The 23,840-nt window shown below is 42.6% G+C and overlaps 1 protein-coding gene across 1 annotated transcript in view; it reads left to right on the top strand.

Annotated features, from left to right (window-relative positions):
* Positions 1–23,840, top strand: part of DDX1 (DEAD-box helicase 1) — a 175,981-nt gene that overhangs the window by 145,102 nt on the left and 7,039 nt on the right. Inside the window, exons 18-23 of the mRNA XM_029595927.1 lie at positions 552–603; positions 6,265–6,411; positions 6,606–6,697; positions 11,446–11,518; positions 11,686–11,758; positions 11,865–11,907. Of these exons, the coding sequence (XP_029451787.1) occupies positions 552–603; positions 6,265–6,411; positions 6,606–6,697; positions 11,446–11,518; positions 11,686–11,758; positions 11,865–11,907 (480 nt within the window). The remainder of the gene's footprint in view (positions 1–551; positions 604–6,264; positions 6,412–6,605; positions 6,698–11,445; positions 11,519–11,685; positions 11,759–11,864; positions 11,908–23,840) is intronic.

A 23,840-nucleotide genomic window follows, 5' to 3' on the forward strand; every position in this document is an offset into this window, starting at 1 on the left:
TAGTAGCCTCTGTTTGATTTAACTAATCTCAATATTAGTAGCTCTTGTTTTGTTTGTATCACTGTTAAATTTTGTGTCCTTCCATCTTAATTCAAAATATACCCCAAAGAATAATATACATTTATTATATGTTAACTAGCTTTCTAGTGTGTTGCACTGTCTGGAAACTGCAAGCAATCCTGTAGAAATGCAATATCTTTCAAATGATTTGCCCATTCTAGAATGCCTATGACTTTTTCCACCATTAATCATCTATATTATAACAGCAGAGAGAAGTCAGTTTATTGTGACCTGCACTGTTATGTAATGTAACTTAGGAGACAAGATATTGCTCCATGGAGACTATGCTGTTTTTAACTGGCAGCTCAGGAGTGTGATGGCTGATGTCTGCAGCAGTCTACATAAAACCTTAATGTCAATGTTGCAGGCACCTCTGCACCTCGCAAGTCAGCGTATCCATCTTTATTCAGTGCAAACTGTTCCATCAGTCAGTAAAAGGAGCTGCTCTTACTAGTTTTGCTTATGAGCTTCTAATTGTGTTTTATTTTTAGACTGACGAAGTACATGCTAAGGATAACACAAGACCTGGTACTAATAGTGCAGGTAACTATAAGTTGCATTGCTATAGGCTGGTATCACATAAATCATGAACAACTTTCTAGCAGCTGCACAGTATTGTAGAATAAATGTTTCTTGCTCTCAAACACTGAAGAAATATAGAACCATTTATTCCTGAGTTCAGCTTAACTGCAGGGAGTATTTATTACATTAGAAGTTGTAGTGGAAATAAGATTCAAAGAAAAGGTTAAAAAAAATGTTTGATTCAGGAGGAAAACTTGAGTCAATTATTCTCTGGGGACAAGTAGGATGGCACCAGATAGTCCATGAGTGGGGCACACCTGTGGTAGATCTTTTTCATCTCCTTAGAACAGGTAGGTCCTGCTCTTCCTTTCCTGAAAAGAGATGCAAGGAAAACTAGCCTCAGACACCTTTGCCCTTGATTGGAGTGAGGGCCTGCTGTATGCATATCCTCTGATTCAGCTCATCGCAAAGACTTTATTGAAAAGAGAACACAGAGGGACCATGACTCTCCTTGATAAACAGGATGGTAGTCCTCACACATGGGTGACGTCATCAGATGGAGCCCAGCATGGAAAACTTAGTTTCTAGAAACTTTGGCTGGCACACTGAGCATGCCGCTATCCCTGTGTGTCCATGCGGGGGCTCTCTTCAATCCTTTCTTTTCTGCGGAGCTATAGTCTTGTGGAAGTGAAGCTCGTGCTCTTTAATCGTAAAACGTGAGTTTTCTTCACAAAATGTTTTTCCTTTCACATATTTTTTCCTGCGCTGGGTCTTCTCGGTCAGTGAGTACTTTTTTCGCTTCTCCCATTTCCTCCAGTCATACCCATGCGGTCTCTATGCAACTCATGGCGACCTCGTACTTTCGCCGGTGCCCCCGGATTATGTCCCTAATGGATCCACATGAAATGTATATCCTCTGCCTGGGCGCATGGCACGATGTCTGCGGCTGAGAATTGTGTGCTCAGGTGACCCCTAAAGGCCGTTGGGCCATGCTGGACAAGATGGAGAAGGTATTCGACTCGGGCAAATCGGAGCCCTCTACTCTAGTGTTGGCGCCCTTGACTCCTAAAGACTGAGGGGAACCAATTGCCCTCGATCCCTTGGTCACCATCCCTCCCCTGAAGTTTTCAGGGCAGGGGTCTCTGGGGATCGTCCGGTCTCGGTGTCTTTGAAGTCCCGGACTTGCAGATCATCTTCATCGTCCTCGGCGCTACAGAAAGACCGGACCAGATACCGTGGGAGATCCCACAAACATCGGCACCAGTCCCCGTCTGTGTACGGGATCGGGCATGCGAAAGCCATGGTGCTTGTTGCCTTGCCACCGAAGTGATCTTGACACGAGGACGCCCCATCCTCCCTCAGTGACTGTGGTCCAGGGCTGTTTGCACAGATTCCGATGCCGGACATCGATCCTCCTCAGGGCACTGAAGAGGAGTTGAGACCAACCCTTCCCTCTCATTGGAGGCCTTTGAGGTGGAGTTGAAGCGTCAGGTGAGCCTGGCAGTGAATCGCGCTTTGCATTAACGGGAGTCAGTGTCCCCGCCACTGATACCGGTGCCTTCGCCAATGCCCTCGAGGCCGGCGCCTGTGCTGATGTCGACTGCAGTGACTGGGCTGGAACCATTGCTGGATCGCCTCGACTTACTCCTCTGTGTCTTCCCAACGCAGTTGATGTCAATGCCTTGTGTTCCCTCGGTGAACCGTAGAGTGCAAAAACGCAAGGTGTCCAAGTTCGTCCTCGTGGGGGATTCCTCAGGAGACGAAGGAACTCAAGGTGCCATCTGCCCTTTGAGGTCTCTCCTCACCATACCCGGCACTTCAGGGTTGAGGGCCCTGGCCCCCTGGGACCCATTGGTCCCTGAGCCTCCCGGCACTTGCACCTAAGCCTATACCCGGGGTTCCACAACCTTCCTTTCTGGGTGGTCTCGAAGAGCCCAAGAGTCCATACAACCCCTGGGGACAGGATACCTCCGATGCCTCATCAGTGGACTCCGATGACCTTCCGTTGGATCCTTCCCCCTCGGAGGTACACCGGTATTCTCTACCGGAGGACTTGGCCTTTGCTGGATTCATCCATGCAGTGGGCAAGGCTATCCCCTTCCAACTTATGACAAAAGAGGATGCCTGCCATAAATTGCTCTAGATCCTCCAGTTTGTCAATGTCCCGAAGGAGGTCGTAGCGGTGCTGGTGCATGAAATCTTCCAGGACTTGCTCCTCTTGCTAAGGAAACACCTCCTCTTTGTCACCCCGGTTAACGGGAAGGCCAATGGAGTGAACCTGGTACAGCAGACTGGGCTTCGAAAATTGCCAGTTTCTCCACCAGCCAGTAGTGATCGAATCGGCACTCAAAAAGGCAAAGCGGTCGAAAACTCATGCGTCTGCCCCTCCGGGTAAGAACAACCAGGCATAAGATGCCATGGGAAGGAGGGTGTATCGGGGATCCATGTTAGCCCAGATCGCCTCCTACCTCTTATACATGACCCAATATACCCACAATCTCTGGAAACAAGTCCAGGAGGTGGCAGACAGTCTGACGCAGCAGCCCCAGGAGGGCCCTCATGGTGCTCATCCAACAGGGCCTTGAATGTAGTAAGCATGAAGTGCGTGCTACCTGCGCCATCATTGAGATGGGGGGGAGGGGGGGCTTGTAGCAGCGGCAGGTATTTCTCCCTGTCATTTAACCTGGCTGAGGGGCTCAGACCTTTGCCCTGAGGTTCAGGACCGGCTGGTGGACTTGCCTTGCATGGGTGATAATCTTTTTGGTGACTGGTCAAAGAAGCAGTCCCACAGTTAAAGGACCCTCCTGCACTTATCCACTGGCACCTCTGCATCACCCCCCCCCGCTCCAGGCCACAGGAGGTGAGGTCCAGGGGCAGATCCTGCCAGCAGCAGACCCCAGGCTAGACCCGCAACAGGGTTTTGATTGGTGGCGTTGCCTCTTCTGGTGCCTGAGGACCCCCTGGTTGGGGGCTGGCTTTGATTTTTGCGAACCAGTGGCTGGCTATGATGTCGAATCAGTGGGTCCTGTCAGTCATCCTGCGGGGTTATGGGCTGAATCTCGTGGAAACTCCACCAGATTTTCCCCTGAACCCACATTGGGGTCTCATTTCTCACATCCAGAGCTGCCTCAAGAGGAACTCCTAGCCCTTCTGCAAGCCAGGACGGTGGAACCAGTTCCTCAGTAGCAGCAGGCTCTAGGGTTTTACCTCTGTTACTTTCTGATTCCAAAGAAAACAGGAGACCTTCGTCCTATTCTGGATTTGTGGGCCTTGAACAGATTTCTAAAAAAGGAAAAGTTAAAAATGATATCCTTGTGCACCATAATGCTCCTGCTGAACCAAGGGGACTGGCTTTTCTCTCTCAACCTAAACGATGAGTCGCGCACACTGCAAACCTCCCAAGTCACAGGCGGTATCTTCGCTTTGTGGTGGGGCATCAGCATTTTCAGTTTTCTCCCATTTGGACTTGCTCCCATTTGGACTTGCCTCTATGCCATGGATCTTTACAAAATGTCTCGCCATGGTGGGGACCCACCTGCTGCACCAGCGAGGAATCCAGGTGTTTCCATACCTGGACGACTGGCTGATGCAAAGCGACATGCAGGCTGGGGCACTATGGACACTCTCTACAATACCATTCAGGTCCTGGAACACCTAGGGTTTTTAATCAACTACCCAAAGTCAAATCTCCGCCCCTTCTCGCATCCTGGATGCATCACAGGCAATGGCCTTTCTGCCATGCGACAGAGCGTGTGCACTGATCTTATGCATCTTATAACGAGTTTAATCATGACTGAGGGAGGTCATGCAGTGACACGAGCACAGGAATCCCCATGCATGCCTAGAAGTTTTGGGGCTAGAGGAGAAAAATGACTAAATTGGTGCAGTCAGATGACATCACCCATCTTGTGTGGTTGAGTGTTTTGCTGTCCATGGAGAACACCTGTCACAGGTGTGCAAATTTGCTTTTTTTTCAGCTGTGGATTATAGTGAGCAGTATGTGACTCACATGAGCATTGTCCATGAGGTGTGTTATGATGGGAAATAGATTGAGAACCAGTGGGCTGGCATATTGCATGTTCTTCTGCTGTGTCCAGATGAGCCTGGATTTGGGTTATGTCGAGGCTCACATTGTCAGTCATGGTAACGTCAATAACCCACCTAAGATTGGTCTATAAGGAGGAGATATGGAGTTTTCTCAGCACATTCATATCACATTATTGTTTGTACAGGGACTCTAATGTAACAGTAGGTTTTGCCAGGCTCCTGTGGAATCCTTTTGAGGTGTAGAACCCAACTCTATTCCCTCATAGTTTTTGTTTGACTGCCCTATTACAAGAAAAATATATATTTAAAAAAAAAAAAGGCCTTTTGTCACCAAAAACAGTCGTGCCCATTGAAGCAGTTTTTTTTTTTGGGGGGGGGGGGGGGAGTTCTACTTTTTTTCGTTTGGGGCAATCTGTAACTAGGGATTCCCCACTTGTGAGGACTGCCATCCTGCTTGTCCCTGGAGACAGCAGAGTTGCTATGAGAACAGTAGGATGTCTGTATTCAAGAAACCTGCCATCTCCCCTTGGAGATGGCTTCCCCAAGCATAAGTAAAAAAGTAGACTGAGGGACCCCCACGTGGATGCATGGTATCATGCCAGCCTGCATATTCCCAGTAAGGCACAGTCAAGTTCTTGGAACTCTTGACATAAAAGTTCTAGGCTGGACTCCATTGGAGGATGTCCCCCCTTTGTCCTCAGAGAAAACCCTTTACAGGTAAGCAACTCTGATTTCCCAGCCAGAGTCAGCAGAAGTAACCACTTGTTAACAGGGGAAAATGTCTCTACTCCCATATAAGTCCATGTTTTGACAGAGCTGCACTGTTTGAGTAGAATTTAATAAAAATATAAAAGCCATTAAGAGGGCAGTTATCAGAAGTCACCTGGGTATAAGGACTGTCTGAAAATTGCCTACCCTTAGCCCAGCTAAATGTGCCCCGGGCCCCATAATTTCTCTCTTGAAAATGCAGGCCAGCAGGGGAATGCAGGTACTCTGTGTACTTACATACAGGCCCATACAGCAAACTCAGCGGGAGAGCTGGCTCTCTGAGGCGAGCGCCTGCTCTCCCAATGCGTGCCCAGGCACCTCTCCTGGGTGTGCGATTCAGTATTTAAATTAGGGCCCCGCTAATAAGGAGGCGCTAGGGACAGTAGCGCGTCCCTAGCGCCTCCTTATTGGAGGAAGCGGCGGCTGTCAGTGGGTCTGACGGCAAAATTGAGTGTCCGTTTTCCAGCCTGTGGGCCGCAAGCAGATTTTTTTTTTTTGGGGCCTCGGACTTAATATCGCTATGATATTAAGTCGGAAGGTGTACAGAAAAGCAGTTTTTTCTGCTTTTCTGTACACTTGCCCCGTGCTGTCTGAAATTAACTCGGCAGGAGTTGGCCTGATACTTTGAACCTAGGAGATTTCAAAATTCCTTTGTGCATTTCCCTGCTGTTGCCTAATTCCATGCACATTTTACTGCAGTAATGCACTTTTACTTGCAGTAATGGGGGGCATTATTGAAACTATATTTGTCTGGGTAAATGTGCATTTACGTACATAAAACCTTTATTGCCCTCTAAAATGCATCGTAGATACATGTACACTTTAAATGGTTAACGTGGGACTGAAACCTTTTTGGTTTATTCTTAGAAATGTTTTCTGAAGCTATTAAAATCCTGAAGGGAGAATATGCTATCCGAGCAATCAAGGAACACAAGATGGATCAAGCAATTATTTTTTGCAGAACTAAACTAGATTGTGATAACATGGAACAATATCTTATCCAACAAGGAGGAGGTACATTTTTTTTTCTTTTGCCTTAAAACTGTATCCTAATTTTGAACAACTAGGTGTGAAAGGGATGATAGTGTGAATTTCTTTAAAAAGTCTATTTTTATTAAAAAGAAATCTCCACTTTAAATGGATCACGTCGATCTTTGGAATGAAAATGTCTCTCTTCATCCTTATTATTGCCTGTCATTTCTTTGCAGGCCCTGACAGAAAGGGGCACCAGTTTTCATGCGTTTGCCTACATAGTGATAGAAAACCCCATGAAAGAAAACAAAATTTGGAAAGATTTAAGGTAATGGAAGAGTTGGTTTAAGTATTTTATTTGCACGGTTAAAGGCTTTCAGGGCCATATTTATAATAAAAAAAAAAAAAAAAAAGACTCTATTATGCGCTTATGGGAATAACCAAGGACCTTATTCAGCAAAAGTTATCTTAAAGGTATTGATTTATTAGGTTTTAGTGTCCCTCTTCTCTGTGTGGATTCCCTTGTTTTCTGTTAAACAAAAAGACAAAGAACTCCTGGAAAGGTAATAAAGGGCATATGTTCAGCACAGTTTTTCTGTTTCACACTGTTTGTTTATTTGCAAACTCTTAGAAGGGATTTGTTAGGGGCACCAGGATGAAGGCATTTGACAAAGTTCCTCATGAGAGGCTTCTAGGAAAAGAAAAAAGTCATGGGATAGGTGGCGATGTCCTTTCGTGGATTACAAACTGGTTAAAAGACAGGAAACAGAGTAGGATTAAATGGACAATTTTCTCAGTGGAAGGGAGTGGGCAGTGGAGTGCCTCAGGGATCTGTATTGGGACCCTTACTTTTCAATATATTTATAAATGATCTGGAAAGAAATACGACGAGTGAGGTAATCAAATTTGCAGATGATACAAAATTATTCAGAATAGTTAAATCACAAGCAGATTGTGATAAATTGCAGGAAGACCTTGTGAGACTGGAAAATTGGGCATCCAAATGGCAGATGAAATTTAATATGGATAAGTGCAAGGTGATGCGCATAGAGAAAAATAACCCATGCTACTAGCAGTGTTAGGTTCCATATTAGCTACCACCCAAGAAAGAGATCTAGGCGTCATAGTGGATAATACTTTAAAATCGTCAGCTCAGTGTGCTGCTGCAGTCAAAAAAGCAAACACAATTTTGGGAATTATTAGAAAGGGAATGGTGAATAAAACTGAAAATGTCATAATGCCTCTATCGCTCCATGATGAGACCGCACCTTGAATACTGTGTACAGTTCTGGTTGCTGCATCTCAAAAAAGATATAATTGCGATGGAGAAGGTACAGAGAAGGGCGACCAAAATGATAAAGGGGATGGAACAGCTCCCCTATGAGGAAAGACTAAAGAGTTTAGGACAATTCAGCTTGGAGAAGAGACGGCTGAGGGGTGATATGATAGGTCTAGGGGTATGATAGGTCTAGGGGTAATCATGAGAGGTCTAGAATGGGTAAATGTAAATCTGTTATTCTTTCGGATAATAGAAGGACTAGGGGGCACTCCATGAAGTTAGCATGTGGCACATTTAAAACTAATCGGAGAAAGTTCTTTTGCACTCAATGCACAATTAAACTCTGGAATTTGTTGCTAGGGCATATGGTTAGTGTAGTTAGTATAGCTGTGTTTAAAAAAGGATTGGATAAGTTCCCGGAGAAGTCCATTACCTGCTATTAATTAAGTTGACTTAGAAAATAGCCACTGCTATTACTAGCAACAGTAACATGGAATAGACTTAGTTTTTGGGTACTTGCCAGGTTCTTATGGCTTGAATTGGCCACTGTTGGACACAGGTTGCTGGGCTTGATGGACCCTTGGTCTGACCCAGTATGGCATATTCTTATGTTCTTAAGGGTAGAAGTTCTGTAGGATCCAGAGGCGATTTTTCTGTAGAATCTTATGGGAAAAGGTGGTAAGATTTAATATTGAGATGTGGAGGGAGTTTTAAATGTGAAACATGTTCTTGCCACAGAGTGCTAGCTTCCGAGTAGGGTGTGTGGCCAAGTCAATAGATGACAAAATATTAATAAGGCCACAGTCCCTGGCTTTTTTCCCCTTCAAGTAATTTGAGAGCTTAGATTTCCAGTTTAACTTTAGTAGCAGAGTGGTTAGTTTATTTAAGGGGAATGCATGGCCTATTAACCTTTTAGAACATACTGCTACAGTCAAACATCATGGAGTATATTTTACTTTCTCAATATTTACCGTCAAAATAACTATATATACAGTGTAGAAAGTCACTCTAACATGGTAATGACGGCAGATAAAGACCAGATGGTCCATCCAGTCTGCCCAGCAATTTGCTTATTGATAGTAACTGCCATTCCGTGCAGGTTACCCCATGCAGAAATGTTACACCATCCCTTTCTTTATGCCTTTAAGGATCTTCAATGTTTGTCCCATGCCCTTTTGAATTCATTAACTGCACTTGTCTATCACCTCTTCTGGGCCAGCATTAAGCTTATTTTTGCATATTTGCCTTGCATTAGATGAAATATGTAAAATTCTGTGCATTAATACCTGTTAAAACTCCCAGTCCTCCCCTTCCCCACGCCTCAACAATTGCATTGGTTTTCAGGGGGTTTCTTTTAGGGAAGTTCCCCTCCCCCTCCCCCCCACTGTCTGTTGGGTTACCTTCCTGACAGAAAATGACGGCCTGCATAGAAAGTATTTACACGCATGCTTTCAGTTTTCAAAAGTATGCCTGTAATTATACATGCAGAAAGTTTATACCTGCTTGGAAGCAAATGTACATTTCTGTGCATGTGTGTACTGCAACAGCTTGCAAATTTTCAAAGTGGAATTATGTACATAGGTCCACTTTGAAAGTTTGGGCTAAAGTTTGCAGGTACCAAGTGCCTGCAGACATTAGCCCTACACAGTCTGTTATAAAATCAACCTCCCCATGTTTTATTATGTTTAGATGTTCTTAATGATTTTTATTATTGTATTATGTTTTTTGATTATATATTGCAACACACATTGAGTACTGTTTTATCAGTAGACAGGCATGATCAAAGCTGAAATTACATTATAAATGTAAATGATTTCTTGCTATCTATAATGTAACACATTGTTAGTTCCTACCAGTGCTAATAGTGGCTGTGACTTTCTCCCCTTGAAATTTTTGCAGCCCTGTCCTGAAATTTTTGGCAATAAGACTTCCTAAAGTGGTTCTCAGTATCTCGCCTGGCTTAATGTTTAGCACCCTTTCCTAATCCATGTTCCTGTCACAGTGAAACTCTTTATCTGAATCCTCATTAAGCACTGGCCAACAGGAACTAGGAGCCTTCAATTTTCACTGTTCCAACATAAAATTTTGTGAGCATGGCTCTCTAGGAACATAACACTTGTCATTCTGGGTCAGACCAAGGGTCCCTCAAGCTATCCTAGTTCAAACTGTGACCAATCTAGGTTACAAGTATCTGGCAGAATCCCAAGGGGTAGATAGATTCTAAGCTGCTTATCCCAAGAATAAGCAGTGGATATCTGTAATTCCACCTTAATAATGGTTGATGGACTTTTCCTCCAAGAGCTTGTCCAAACCGTTTTTAAACACAACTACACTAATATCTTTTACCATATCCTCTGGAAACGAATTTCATAGCTTATGATGCATTGAGCAAAAAAATATTTTCTTCTATTAGTTTTAAATGTATTACCTAGTAACTTCATTGTGTGTCCTCTAGTTTTTGTATATTTTGACAGAGTAAACAATTGATTAACGCTTACTTGTTCCATGCCGCTCATTATTTTATAAATCTCTAGCATATCTCCCCTCAACCGTCTTTTCTCTATACTGAAGAGTCCTAACCTCTTTTGCCTTTCCTCATAGGGGAATTGTTCCATCTCCTTTTATCATTTTGGTCTCCCTTCTCTGAACCTCTTCTAATTCTGCTGTATCTTTTTTTGAGATATAGTGACTAGAACTGCATATAATACTCAAGATGAGGTTGCACCATGGAGCAATTCAGAGGCATTATGATATTCTCTTTTATTCTCCATTCCTTTTCTAATAATCCCTAGCATTCAATTTGCTTTCTTGGCGGCTGCTGCTGAACACTGAGCAGAAAATTTCAATGTAACCATGACACCTAGATCCTTGTCCTTAATAGTGACTCCTAATGTGGAACTATAATTGTGTAGCTATAATTTGGGTTACTTACTCTTCCCTAAGTGCATCACTTTGCTTTTGACCCTCATTAAAACTCATTTGTCATTTGCATGCACAGTCTCCCAGTTTCGCAAGGTCCGCTTGCAGTTTCTCACAATCCTCTTGTGATGTAACAACTTTGAATAATTTTGTGTCATTGTCAAATGTGATCACCTTATTTGTTCCTGTTTCCAGGTCTTTTATAAATATTTTGAAAAGCTGTGCTCCCAGAAAAGATCCCTGGGGCACTCAACTATTCACCTTTCTCCATTGATTAAATTTACCATTTAACCCTCATTTCTGTGGATTGCCAACTGGTTAAAAGATAAGCAATAGGACACTGTTCCTTACCCCATGACATTTTGATTTCCCAGGAAGTCAATCATGAGGGACGGTCAAATGCTTTCTAGAAATCCAGATACACTGTATTAACTGGCTTGACTTTATCCACATGTTTGTTTATGCCCTCAAAAAAAAAAAAGTAGCAAATTGGTGAGACAGGACTTCTCTTGGCTAAATCCATGTTGGCTTTCTTCCATTAAGCTCTATCAGCAATTTTTGTTCTTTTATGATAATTTCTACCATTTTGTTTGGCATGCTAGTATGTAGTTTTCTGGATTACTCCTTAATCCTTTTTTTAAAAGTTAGTATTACATTGGCAATCCTCAAATTTTCAGGTACCATAGACAATATTAATGATAGTTTACAAGTTTCCAATAGCAAGTCCGCAGTTTCGTTTGGCTTAATTTACAAGATTTCATAGGATGAGGGCTAGCATAGTCTGGCAGTGAGGAATTAGTGTTCCCTATCCTTGCATCTGTAATGTTTTCCACTGTAACTCTCAGCTATGTACTAAAATTATATCCCTTTTTAATTAGAAAGCAGATGTGAGATTCCTGATCTGCACTGATGTAGCTGCTAGAGGGATTGATATCCGTGGTGTCCCCTATGGTAAGTGATCCATTTGTGTAACAGACTTTCATGTGTTTGCCAAAATAATTCATATATTGTATATTTTACATACATTCTGAAATGTATTCCCCAAATTCAAATTCTGAATTGCTGTTTAGCACTTTGCCTATTCCTGATTTGTTGAGATGAATTCTCCTTTTCTGCAGTTATCAATGTCACCCTTCCTGATGAAAAACAAAACTATGTTCATCGCATTGGAAGAGTAGGTAGAGCTGAAAGGTGCGTTAAAAATCTTAATGCAATGTTAGATTTTTATGGCTTTTGCATGAATAATATTTGGAAAAATATATTTGATTTTAATGTTTTTTTTTTTTAATTGTTTCAGAATGGGTCTGGCTATTTCTCTGGTGGCATCAGAAAAAGAGAAGGTAATTAATGCTCAGGAGATTTCTCATTTGACTTGACACCAGGAAGTCACTTCATCAATATGGGCCTGATTGAGTAAAGCTCTTATGTAAATTCCTTATACATATTTTACAGCATACTCGGATTAATTTTTGATTTAAAATGTCATAATATTTTTCCTTGTTTAGTACTGGCTTCCAATAAAGCAGAGGGTGAAGTTTAAGATACTGTCTTTGGTACATAAATCTCTGCATGCTGATTCCTTTTGTTTAAGGAAATATACAATTTCTTATGTACTTGCTTGCCCACTGTGTTCTGGTTGTCAGCATTTGTTAATAGTTCCTTCTCATACATCCTGTTAGATTAACTGGCATTCACTCTAAAGGCTTTTCTGCCTAGGGTCTTTAATTGTGGATTACTATACTGAATGAGCTTTGTGTTATTAATGATTATAGATGTTTCATAAGGTATTGAAAACCTATTTATTCTCTGAAGCTTTTAATTAATGTTCGTTTTGTTTTATCTGACTATGTATTTTATTGTGTATTTTATTGGATTGCATGTTTTATTGTGTATTTTGGTTGTAATCCGCATTGATGCTCTGCGAATTGCAGACTATAAATCTGTGAAATAAATCCTGAAACAATAGTAAATTAACTAGTGAACATTGCTTTTGCCAGGCACGATCTAACTTGCAAAGACAAAGCCTAGAGACACAAAAGTCAGACTAAAATCACTTCTTTCTGAGAACGCTGTACAGTATGTGGTTTCAATAGTGCAATCTAATCTAGAACTTCTAAAAATATACAGTTCCATTGAGATTGCGAATTCCATGGATAACAAGTGTGTACCTCACTGCTCAGAATCAACAAAACCCCTTTTATTGATGGTACAAGTTGCAAATTAACTTTTTGAGAACTCATCTAACATAGTTAAAAACAATTAAAAAGTGATCTGACCAAAGGACAGGCAAAATTTGACTGTTCACTGAAAAGCAGCTGAAACAGATAAATTAATAAAAACCAAATCCAGGGTATGACCTAATTTGTGAGTTGGGGCATGATGAATGATCTGCTTCCAACTCAACCCAAACCAGCCAATCCATCCAGAAGTAACTTGGTTATTCTGGAAGTATAGGGGCCAAAGTTCAGAGGCTGACTATTAGTGCTTATTTGAAATCTTCAACCCCTCGGTACCAGTCAGAGCTGTTTCAGAGGCTACAAGCAAGATGCCCAAACAACTCTCCTATTTACAGGGAGGTATTCTAGGACAATGGGTGCAGCCGCACAGTGACTCTCTGACTCTTCTGCTGTGGGTGGTCGCACACTACTCAGGGGGACTTCCTTGATTCCCTCAGTGTAGGCTTTGGGGATGATGGTATTAGGTTGGTTTGGTTAACCATATGTTTTGGGGCCTGGTCTTTCTTGAAAAGAGGTCACTTATATTGGTGAAAAAGTAGAGTGAAGTAGGTCTGGACAGGGATGGCCATTCTCAAGTCTATTGTAGGTCACTTTTGAGATGTTTGTAAGTGACCAGTTTTTTTTCTTGGATATGTCTTTAATGCATCCTATTTAGAGCACAGTGGTTTCTAAGACATTGATTTCAGGAGGAATCAAAGAGATGAGTGCTTTCAGTCTGCTCCAACAGCAGTTTGCGGGTCCCATAGGGTTGTTAAGCCCACTTGATGAGGATGCAGGACTCTTAATAGGCAGAATCAGAACCTATCTTTTCAGAGAATAATGGTAATGCAGCGTCTTTGTCTCTGAATACTTGCTTTAAGCACCTCACTGTGGGTTTGCAGACTGGGAAAGGCTATGCCTTGAATGCAGTCCTAAGATCTATTGCGACTTCCTCTCGCCCGGTTTGGGTGGAGATTTGGTACATCCCATTTGTTTGGACTGGTCTGGCATGGACAGTGAGGAAGGTGAAATCTAAACTTACCTGTTTATTTCTTTTCCTTTAGTCCTGCCAGATCAGTCCAGAAGCCACAACAATCAAGGGATCGGTCTGGCAAGTTCAGAAAACTAGCAGGGAATACATTGTTGCCCACTCTGAAGGTAGTTGTCCTAATTATGACTATGGTGTAAGGATTATCTAATTCCTGGATTAATGACCACAGAGAGAGGTTTCTTGGCTGCATCAGATTTGGGTTGTGGTGGTGATTTGGAAACAAAAATATACAATTGCCTTCAGAGGTCTTAGCTTTTATTTATTTAAATGTTTTATATACCATCATTCCATGTGAAAATCACTAGTCATAACAATTTACAGTTAAAACTTACAAAATATAATATATTACAAGGTGGATAAACATTCATAGAGACAGGTAATACAACGGTAGATATCAGACATGATGATAGAGCTGGATTATAGGGGTTATATAATTATCTGATTGATGGGGAAATGGGTGTTTCTGTCAAGTGACATGCATTTTGGAATAGCCAAGTTTTTAAGTCACTTTTGAAATTTTTTTTTATAATTTGTTAATGTTCAAAGTTATTCTGGCACGGAATTCCAAAGTTTAGGGCCAGCAGTTGAAATCATTCTATTTCTAGTTAGCGTTAGATGGGAGTCTCTTAAGTTGGGGATATCGAGGAGGCCTTTATTCTGTGATCTGAGGGTTTGCAGTTGGTTGTGAGGTTTAAAAGATATTCCTAGCAGATCATTGTTGTTCAGGTTAATGTTATTGAAAATTATTGTTAGAACTTTATAATGAATTCTTGATTGTATAGGAAGCCAATGCAGAGCCATCAATATTGGGGTGATGTGATAAAATTTTCTTGCTCCAGACAAAGTCTAACTGTGGCATTTTGTAGAAGTTGCAGGGGTTTTAAGTGGCTAGTTGGAAGACCTAGAAGTAAAGAATTACAGTAATCGAGGTTAGAGAAAATGAGGGATTGTAAAACTGTTGTAAAATCAGTTGTGTTTAGCAGAAGTTTTAATCGGCTCAAAATACGAAGCTTGTGGAAACCAGATCTGATTAGTTTGCTTATGTGGAATTTCATTGTTAAATTTTCATTAGTTTGGACCCCTAGATCTCTCACTTAAGTTGCAGGTGTTACTTTGCAACTTCCAGATCTATCCCTGGGGGTATAGTTTTTGGGGCCGTGGCTCAACCAACTTACTTGTTTTTTGGGGGTTCGAGAGTTTCCATTGAGATAATATTTCTTTTATTTTCATTATATATTCAGAAATTAGAGATATATTTTCAAAAGATTTTGTGTTAGGGATATAGAATTGTAGATCATCTGCATACAGAAAGTTTAAACCCAGGTCTGTTAGTAATTTGCATATGAGCAGTATGTAGATATTAAATAATGTTGCTGGTGGGGCTGATTCTTGTGTTATGCCAGTTGCGCTTGGAAGGTGTCAGACAAATATTTGTCGAGTTTTACTTATAATGATTTGTCTGCGAGGAGAGAGGTGAACCATTTTAGAACAATTCCTTCAATCCCAATGTTTTTCAACTGTTGGCAAAGCAGGTTATGATCAACAGTGTCGAAGGTAGTTAGATCAATCAGGACTAGGCAGCACGATTCATTTGAGTCAAAACCTTATAAATAGGAATAGTTAAGGATTGAAGAAGTGTTTGTTGAGTAGTTTTTCTGGAATCCCGATTGGTTAAGATAAGGTGTCTTATTGCCTTCAATATGATTTTCAAGTTGGGTAAGGACTGCTTTTTTTTCAAGTATTTTCGCAATGAAGAATAAGTTGGAGATTGGATGATAGGTATTCCAATCATTGGGTCTTCCAGATTTATTTTTTATAATTGCTTGTTTTAGACCTTTGGGAATATAGCCTTCCTTAAGGGCAGGGTTGACTGCTTTGTGATTGTAGGGGTTATTGTTTGGTTTATTTGTTTTAGCAGAGTGGCTGGTATCGGATCAAGGGGATGTGTAGCAGGTTTTAGTTTGGCAATTTTGCTTATCTCCAATTTCTGTCAAATGATCATTTATCTTGTGCTGATAGATCTTCCTTTGCATTCAGAGGGAAGGAATAGATGATTTGTTGATTCAACATTTTGATTTTTTTCTGTTGGTGCTGTTGTGTAATCATTACATGAAGTTTTTGTAAATTTAATGTTCGTTGTATGATGTGATGAAGGGTCTTTAATTAGAATCTTAACTGTCTCAAACAAATGTATTGAGTCTAAAATTACTCCATGTATCTGTTTTGCATGACATTCTTTTAGATTTCTTCATTAGTGTGTGGTAATAGGATAGTTGAGAATTGTATCTTCTTAGTGAGACATCTGTAGGGTATTTTTGCCATCTTTTTTCTAGTTTTCTTAGTAGTTTTTTTTTTTTTTTAGACACTTTAAGTTTATCATCATACCAGAGGTTCATTTTTCTCAGTTTTTTCTTTATTTTTGTTTGTAGTGAGCTATGTTCAACTGCAATTCCTTTGATCATATTTTCCCACAATTTAAATGCATCTTAACAGTTTAGGTTTAAATCATTAATTTTGATCTCTAATGCATTTGTTAGTTTCTTTCTGAATGTTATGATGTTTTTCATCTCAGAGTTTTTAGTTATTAGTTTTTTGTAAATTAGATCAGCTATGATTAGCTGGTGATCAGGCCATGGGATTGTCTTGTGTTTAGTGCTTATATTGATGTAATTAGGGTTTGCGAATATTAAATCAAGTGTATTGCCAGCTTTGTGGGCGGCTTCAGAGATGTGTTGAGTCCATCCTAAGGCCTCCATGGCATCAAGGAACTAATCACAAGAGAGAGATCTTGGTGAAACGTTAACGTGTAGATTAAAGTCTCCTAAGATGATTATTGTTTCAGGAGTACAGAATACTTTTGTGAAAAGTTCAGTAATGGGTGAGCAATCTTTTTGGAGTAGGCCAGGTAGGCAGTATACCAAACCGATATTTGTTTTGATTTTAAGATTGCTACTTCATACGGTGGGTAGATTTCGATTTTTTAAAATGTTAATTTGAGTTCTTTTTTGCAGATTATTAGTAAGCCTCCACCTTTTTCTTTTTTGTCATGGTATATGGAAAAGATCGTAGCTAGGATGAGATAATTGGTTTAAGAGGACACTGTCCTTGTTGTTTAGCCATGTTTCAGTTATGCAGAATATTGTAGGTTATTGTTCATCAATAATATCTTTAAGTGGGTTTTTTTTTTAGAAACTGATTGAATGTTCAGTAGTAGTAGGGTAAACAGAATGCATGTTTTGATGTTCTGATTATCAGAGTTAATCGTGCATTGTAGAAATTTATTAATCTTGATAAGGTTTTTGTTTGTTCATGATATCATCAATTTTTCCGTTTGTGTGTTGTTGGATGTAATTTGATTTTTGGATCCATGATGTTTTAGAGATGATGGTGGGAGAAAAAGGAGCAGATGAGATAAGTTGGTTATTAGTGAAAGGTTATGTTAGGGTGTCTTTGTGGTGGTGGTGGTGTCTTAATGTGGTGGTGTGGAGAATTCATGTTTATGTCTGTTAAAACAGATGGTGAATTAAGGTCGAGATTTCAAGTGGTGGTGGCATCTTCAGGAAGTTTAATCAGTAGTGGTTCTATCCACTATCTCTTTACTTCAGTAGGTCAAATGCTTTCACCAGTATCTTCTCACCTCTCTTCAGAAGATCAAATTGCTCTCTCCTTCCTATTTTCACCTCAAGGTTCAATTGTTCTCTCTTCCCTCTACTCACTTCAGTTCAATTGTTCTCTCTTCCTTCTTATCTCAGGGATCAATTGTTCTCTCTTCCCTCTTCTCACTTCGGCAATTCATTTGTTCTTTCCTCACTCTTTTTACCTCAGGACTCAATTGTTCCCTCTTCTCAATTATTGTGGCCTGGTTTGGCCTCTGTTGGAAACAAGATGCTGGGCTTGATGGACCCTTGGTCTGACCCAGCACGGCATTTTCTTATGTTCTTATTCTCTCCTCCCTCTACTCACTTTAGTTCAATTGTTCTCTCTTCCTTCTTATCTCAGGGATCAATTGTTTTCTCTTCCCTCTTCTCACTTAGGCAATTTAATTTTTCTTTCCTGCTTCTTCTCACCTCACCTCAGCAGCTCAATTGCTCTGACCTACCTCTTCTTACCTCTGATCTCAATTGCTCTCTCTCTTCTCACTTCAGCAGTTCAGATTGCTCTATTCTGCCTCCTCTCACCTCATCATGGCAGATCAATTGCTCTCTCCTCCTTCTACTCACTCTCCATTAAGCTGGACAGATTGAGGTTAGTATCAAGGGATATGAGTGACACAAGGTGTTCAAGTTGTTGCTGCTCTGGCAGCTGCTGCTTCTCCTCCTCCTCTTCCTCTGTTCACTGTGTCTTGGCATCCATCTGAAAGGGATCACTGAGTCCTGGTGCTGCACTGCTGGGACCTGGTGCTGCATGACTGGGAATTGAAGCTTCAGGGCTTAATGCACAGAGGAGAGACAGATAATTCAGTTCAAGTTATTCAGGGAGATAAACAGGAACAAATCCAGAGATCACAGTTGAATAATTCAGTAAGATGAACAGGAACAAAAACACTTTTTTGTCTGGGGCATTTTCCACCAAAAGCAGGAGTTGCACATAATAACTTCTACAAGGTAGCAGTCACCACTTTTATTATCATCGAGAAGATAACTCATTATTAAGTAGTTTAATACTAGAGGGATAGATTTGTAGAACCTTGTTGAAGTGAGGATTGCAAGGGATTAAGTTCTCCGTTAGCCAGAGCAGCGAGGCTAAGCTACCATCTACCAGCTTTGACATAAGATACCGAAGAGCCGAAGACAGCACTGAACCCCATGGGGGGAGTGAGGTAATCTTTGAGCTTTTCGTCTGTCTCCATCTGCTGGCGGGGTGGGGAGAATGTGACCCACTTGTTTGGACTGGTGTAGCAGGACTACAGGAAAGGAAATTAATAAGCACATTTTAAATTTCACCTTCTCATTTCCTTTTTCTTTATCTTAAAAATGTTCAGTTCTCCCAGGACTAGCAGGATGGTAGTCATCACATGTGGATGACGTCACTGGACGGAGCACTGTCACAGAAAACATTTGTCAAAGTTTCTAGAACTTTTGACTGGCACACTGAGCATGCCCAACATTCCATAATCCCTGTAGCCACAGGGATCTCCCTTCAGTCTCTTCCCCCCCCCCCCCCCCGTGCTGCAGTTTGCCACGCAGTTAGGAGCTCACAGAAAAATTTGAAGTTTTCTTCACAAAAAGTTCCGTCCTAGGGGTCTCCCATTGTGACATCATTTTCCTCAACGCTCGGTGAGTAATTTCCACCATTTTCGGTTGGTTCCAGCTACCTTCCCATCGGTTCCTGTAGGCCACAGACCGTTTTTGTGGCCCCTTTTTTCAAACATGGCTATGTGCTTTAGAAAATGCTCGGAGTGTCCGCGTATGATGTCAGTTACAGACCCGCATGATGTCTGTGTGATGTGCCTCGGCTCAACACACGATGTTCATCGATGCCCAAGCTGTGCTGAAATGACCCCGAAGGGCAGGCGTGCCTGACTAGACAAGATGGAGTCCCTTTTCAAAATAAAGTTAACTCCATCAACATATCAACCCAGTCATCACCAGTGGGAGCATCGACAAAGTCCATCGACAAACCTCGCCGGGAGCAGCAAGGCAGTGGTGACCAGACATCTAGGGCATCTGCATCTTCAGTGCTGGAGAAAGACCTGGCCGAGCACCAAGGGAAACACCATCACCAGCACAGACGTGAATCTACTCCCGACCAACACCGCATCGGCTTCGATGGCGAAGAGGACACGGGTAGAGGATCCTCCAACCGCCTCTTTACCCGAGATACCGAGGCAATTCCCACTGACATTGGTGTCTGGTACTGAGCCCCCACAAACTCCTGTGGAGGTGCCAGAAGCACCTAGACTGCCTCCCCCTGTAGCTGTGTTACCTATACCAGCTTCCAGGGAGGAGCTGGACATGCTTGTCCGACAGGCGGCCCTCAATGCCCTCCAGTGCATTCATCCTCTATCGATGCTGGCCCCTGCACCGGAGCCATCAATCTTCACACCGTTACTCAACCGCCTGGACACACTCATCTGTGTCCTTCCGACCCAGCCTGGGCCACTGGTACCAAAACGATCTACTGAGTCTCCGAAACCCCCGATGCCCATTCCAGGGTTCTCTGAAGACGAAGGCACGGAATCTAGTCCTCTTCCAGCGTCGCTTCCTCCAATGCCGGAACCAGTTTCTGGTCCGTCGGGGCTCTCTGGATCGAGACACCCACGATTCCCCTCTATGCCACCGAAGTATTCATCGGTGCCTCCGCAAGATGCCAACACGTCCAGGAGTACTAGGATTTTTCCCTTCCTCGGGATCTCAACCAGAGACCCCATATGACCCATGGGAAGATGTTGACACCGACACTTCTACGGAGGACATACTATCAGAACCATCTCCTCCGGAAGAAAGGAGATGGACTCCCCCAGAAGACCTCTTCTTTGCTAATTTTATAAAGGAAATGTCAGAGACAATCCCTTTGAACTTGATTACAGAAGAAGACACACGTCATAAAACATTGGAAGTCCTCCAATTTGTTGATGCTTCCAAAGAAATTATGGCTATTCCCGTCCACGAGGTACTCTTGGCTCTCCAGCATCATCTATGGGAGCATCCTTGCACTGTCTCACCAGTAAATAGGAAGACAGATGCAACGTATCTTGTCCAGCATACTCCAGGTTTCCAAAAGCCACAACTACCCTATCAGTTAGTGGTAGTTGAATCCACACAGAAAAAGGCCAGGAGACTGCACCCTCACTCCTCATCTCCCCCTGGAAAAGATCTAAAATTCCTGGATATTTTAGGTCGAAAAATCTTTCAGGGATCTATGCTAGTGTCACGCATAGCTGCATATCAACTATATATGACACTATCAGAGGAACCTCTGGAAGCAAGTACAGGGAATAGCTGATACTCTTCCCCAATAACAGGATAACCTCAACTCCATACGACAGAAAGGCCTTGAGGCTGGAAAGCATGAAGTACGTGCTGCTTACGATTCCTTTGAAACTGCTTCTTGCTTATCAGCGGTGGGAATCAACGCCAGAAGGTGGGCTTGGCTTAAGGCATTTGATTTGAGAACTGAAGTCCAAGACAAACTCGCTTATCTGCCTTGTACCGGAGAAAATCTATTTGGTGACAAGATACAGGATGCAGTGGCTCAACTGAAAGACCATCACGAGACCCTGTGTCAGCTGTCCACGGTTACTATGGAGGCTCCCTCTGCAAGAAGAACCACAAGAAGGGACCCCAGAAGGCTGTTTTATTGCTCACGCAGGTATTATTCACCTACATCTCACGTGAGACTAACGAAACCACCTCAGAAGACATCCACGACTGCCCAAATATCCAGGCCTCAGCTAGCACCGCAAACAGGCCAAGCCTCTGGATTTTGAAATCTATCCAGAGAACAGCAGCCACTCCACAAATCCAAAACCAGACTTGCCAGTAGGAGATCGAATTCACCACTTCATAACCAGCTGGCTCAGCATTACCACAGACCAATGGGTTATATCCATCATAACCCAGAGATACCATCTAAACTTCCTCATGGTACCCCCTGATTCACCACCTAATCCACTGTGGATGCAAAAAGATCACACAGCCCTTCTAGAGTCAGAACTGTCAAACCTTCTGAGCGCCAGGGCTGTAGAAGATGCTCTCCGGGCACAGCAGGGCAGAGGGTTCTACTCCCACTATTTTCTCATTCCAAAGAAATCGGGCAGTCTTTGCCCCATCCTGGACCTCTGCAATCTCAACAAATTTCTACAGAAAGAAAAATTCAGGATGGTGTCCCTAGGCACCATGCTTCCCCTTCTGCAAACAGGAGATTGGCTCTGTTCTCTGGATCTTCAGGACGCTTACTCTCACATTCCAATATTCTCACATCACCGCAAATACCCGCGTTTCATAGTGGGATATCAACATTTTCAGTACTGTGTTCTGCCTTTCGACTTGCCTCAGCACCCTGTGTATTTACAAAGTGCCTAGCAGTGGTTAAGGCCCATCTACGCAAGAACAGCATACATGTGTTTCCTTACCTGGATGACTGGCTGATCAAAAGCCATTCCAAGCAAGGAGCTCTCGATGCTCTCAAGCTCACTATCAATCTGTTACACTCTTTAGGATTTCTCATCGGAGCAGATGTAGATACCACAGTCGCAAAGGCCTTCCTACCCAATGACCACACAGAGACACTCTCCAAGCTAGCTACATCTCTATGTACAAAGAAAACAGCCTCAGCCCATCAATTCCTAACGTTGCTGGGCCACATGACTTCCACGGTCCATGTCACTCCTATGGCCAGGCTGCCCATGAGAATCACTCAATGGACTTTGAAATCTCAGTGGCTCCAAGCAACTCAACCGCTTTCATTCCAGATTCAAGTAACCCACCAGCTACGTTTATCGCTTCTCTGGTGGACAAACGAAGTCAACTTGCTAACAGGTCTACCCTTCCAGCAACCAGTTCCGCAAGTAACTTTAACCACAGACACCTCCAACTTGGGTTGGGGAGCTCATGTCAACAATCTTCAAACTCAAGGTACTTGGACACAGCTTGAAGCCACATTTCAGATCAACTTCCTAGAGCTTCGAGCTATACGTTATGGTCTATATGCGTTCAAGGACTGCCTTTCACACAAGACTGTTCTCATTCAAACAGACAACACAGTTGCAATGTGGTACTTAAACAGGGCAGCACAGGCTCTTATCTCCTCTGCCAAGAAGCCACACAGATCTGGGCCTGGGCCCTTGCACACTCCGTGCATCTCTGGGCCACTTATCTGGCAGACATACAGAATATAGTAGCAGATCGCCTCAGTCGACAGTTCCATCCCCATGAGTGGTGTCTGGATCCTGTGGTAACGACCAGAATCTTCCAACGCTGGGGTCAACCAACATAGACCTCTTTGCATCTGAACTGAATCACAAAGTGGACAGATTCTGCTCCCTGCACGGGCAACAAAACAAGTTGGACATGGACACCTTTGCTCGCCCCCTGGAACACAGGCCTTCTATACGCATATACCCCGATACCGCTGATAGCCAAAACTCTCGTGAAGCTACAACAGGACAAAGGGTCAGTGATACTCATAGCCCTGTATTGGCCTCAACAAGTATGGTTTCCCATGCTTCTAGACCTCTCGATCAGAGAACCTATTCGCCTGGGCACAGCTCCCACTCTCAACTCAGAACCAAGGCATTTTACGCCATCTGAACTTTCAGACCCTATCACTCACAGCCTGGATGTTGAAAGCTTGATCCTGCAACCGCTCAACCTTTCAACTGATGTCTCTCAAGTGCTTGTAGCCTCACGAAAGCTTTCCACACGAAAATCCTATCGTTCTAAGTGGAATAGATTTACCATATGGTCAACGCAAAAAGGTATCAACCCCTTTTTCTGCCCCACTCCTTCTCTATTAGATTATCTCTGGCAACTTTTCAGACTCTGGTCTCCAGACTTTGTCGGTGAGGGTATACCTTAGTGCCATCTCAGCAATACCATAAAGGAGTTGGGGATGCCCCGGTAACAGCGCAACCCCTTGTGAGTAGGTGTGTATGAGGGGCTTACTACAACTTAAGCCCCCTCTACGGCCACCAGTCACTGAATGGGACCTGAATTTAGTACTTACAAGGCTCATGCGCTCCCCATTTGAGCCTTTGCACTCCTGTGATATAACATTTCTTACATAGAAAGTTCTCTTCCTAGTAGCCATTACATCTGCTCGAAGGGTTAGTGAGTTATTTATTTATTTAAAAACTCTTTATACCGTCATTAAGTTAATTCACCATCACAACGGTTCACAGAAAGGCACAATAAGAAAAACTATAATTGGTATAGATTACAAATTAAACATGTGCCAACATAGAACGATAACATATTTTAATAATAGAAACTATGTGTTGAATAAAGCTTATGTCGGTTAGGAAACTGTGAAGTGGTTCAAACCTATGTTAATATGTATTTGGAGA

The sequence above is a fragment of the Rhinatrema bivittatum genome, chromosome 3 (genome assembly GCF_901001135.1).
Source record: "Rhinatrema bivittatum chromosome 3, aRhiBiv1.1, whole genome shotgun sequence".
Classification (NCBI taxonomy): domain Eukaryota; kingdom Metazoa; phylum Chordata; class Amphibia; order Gymnophiona; family Rhinatrematidae; genus Rhinatrema; species Rhinatrema bivittatum.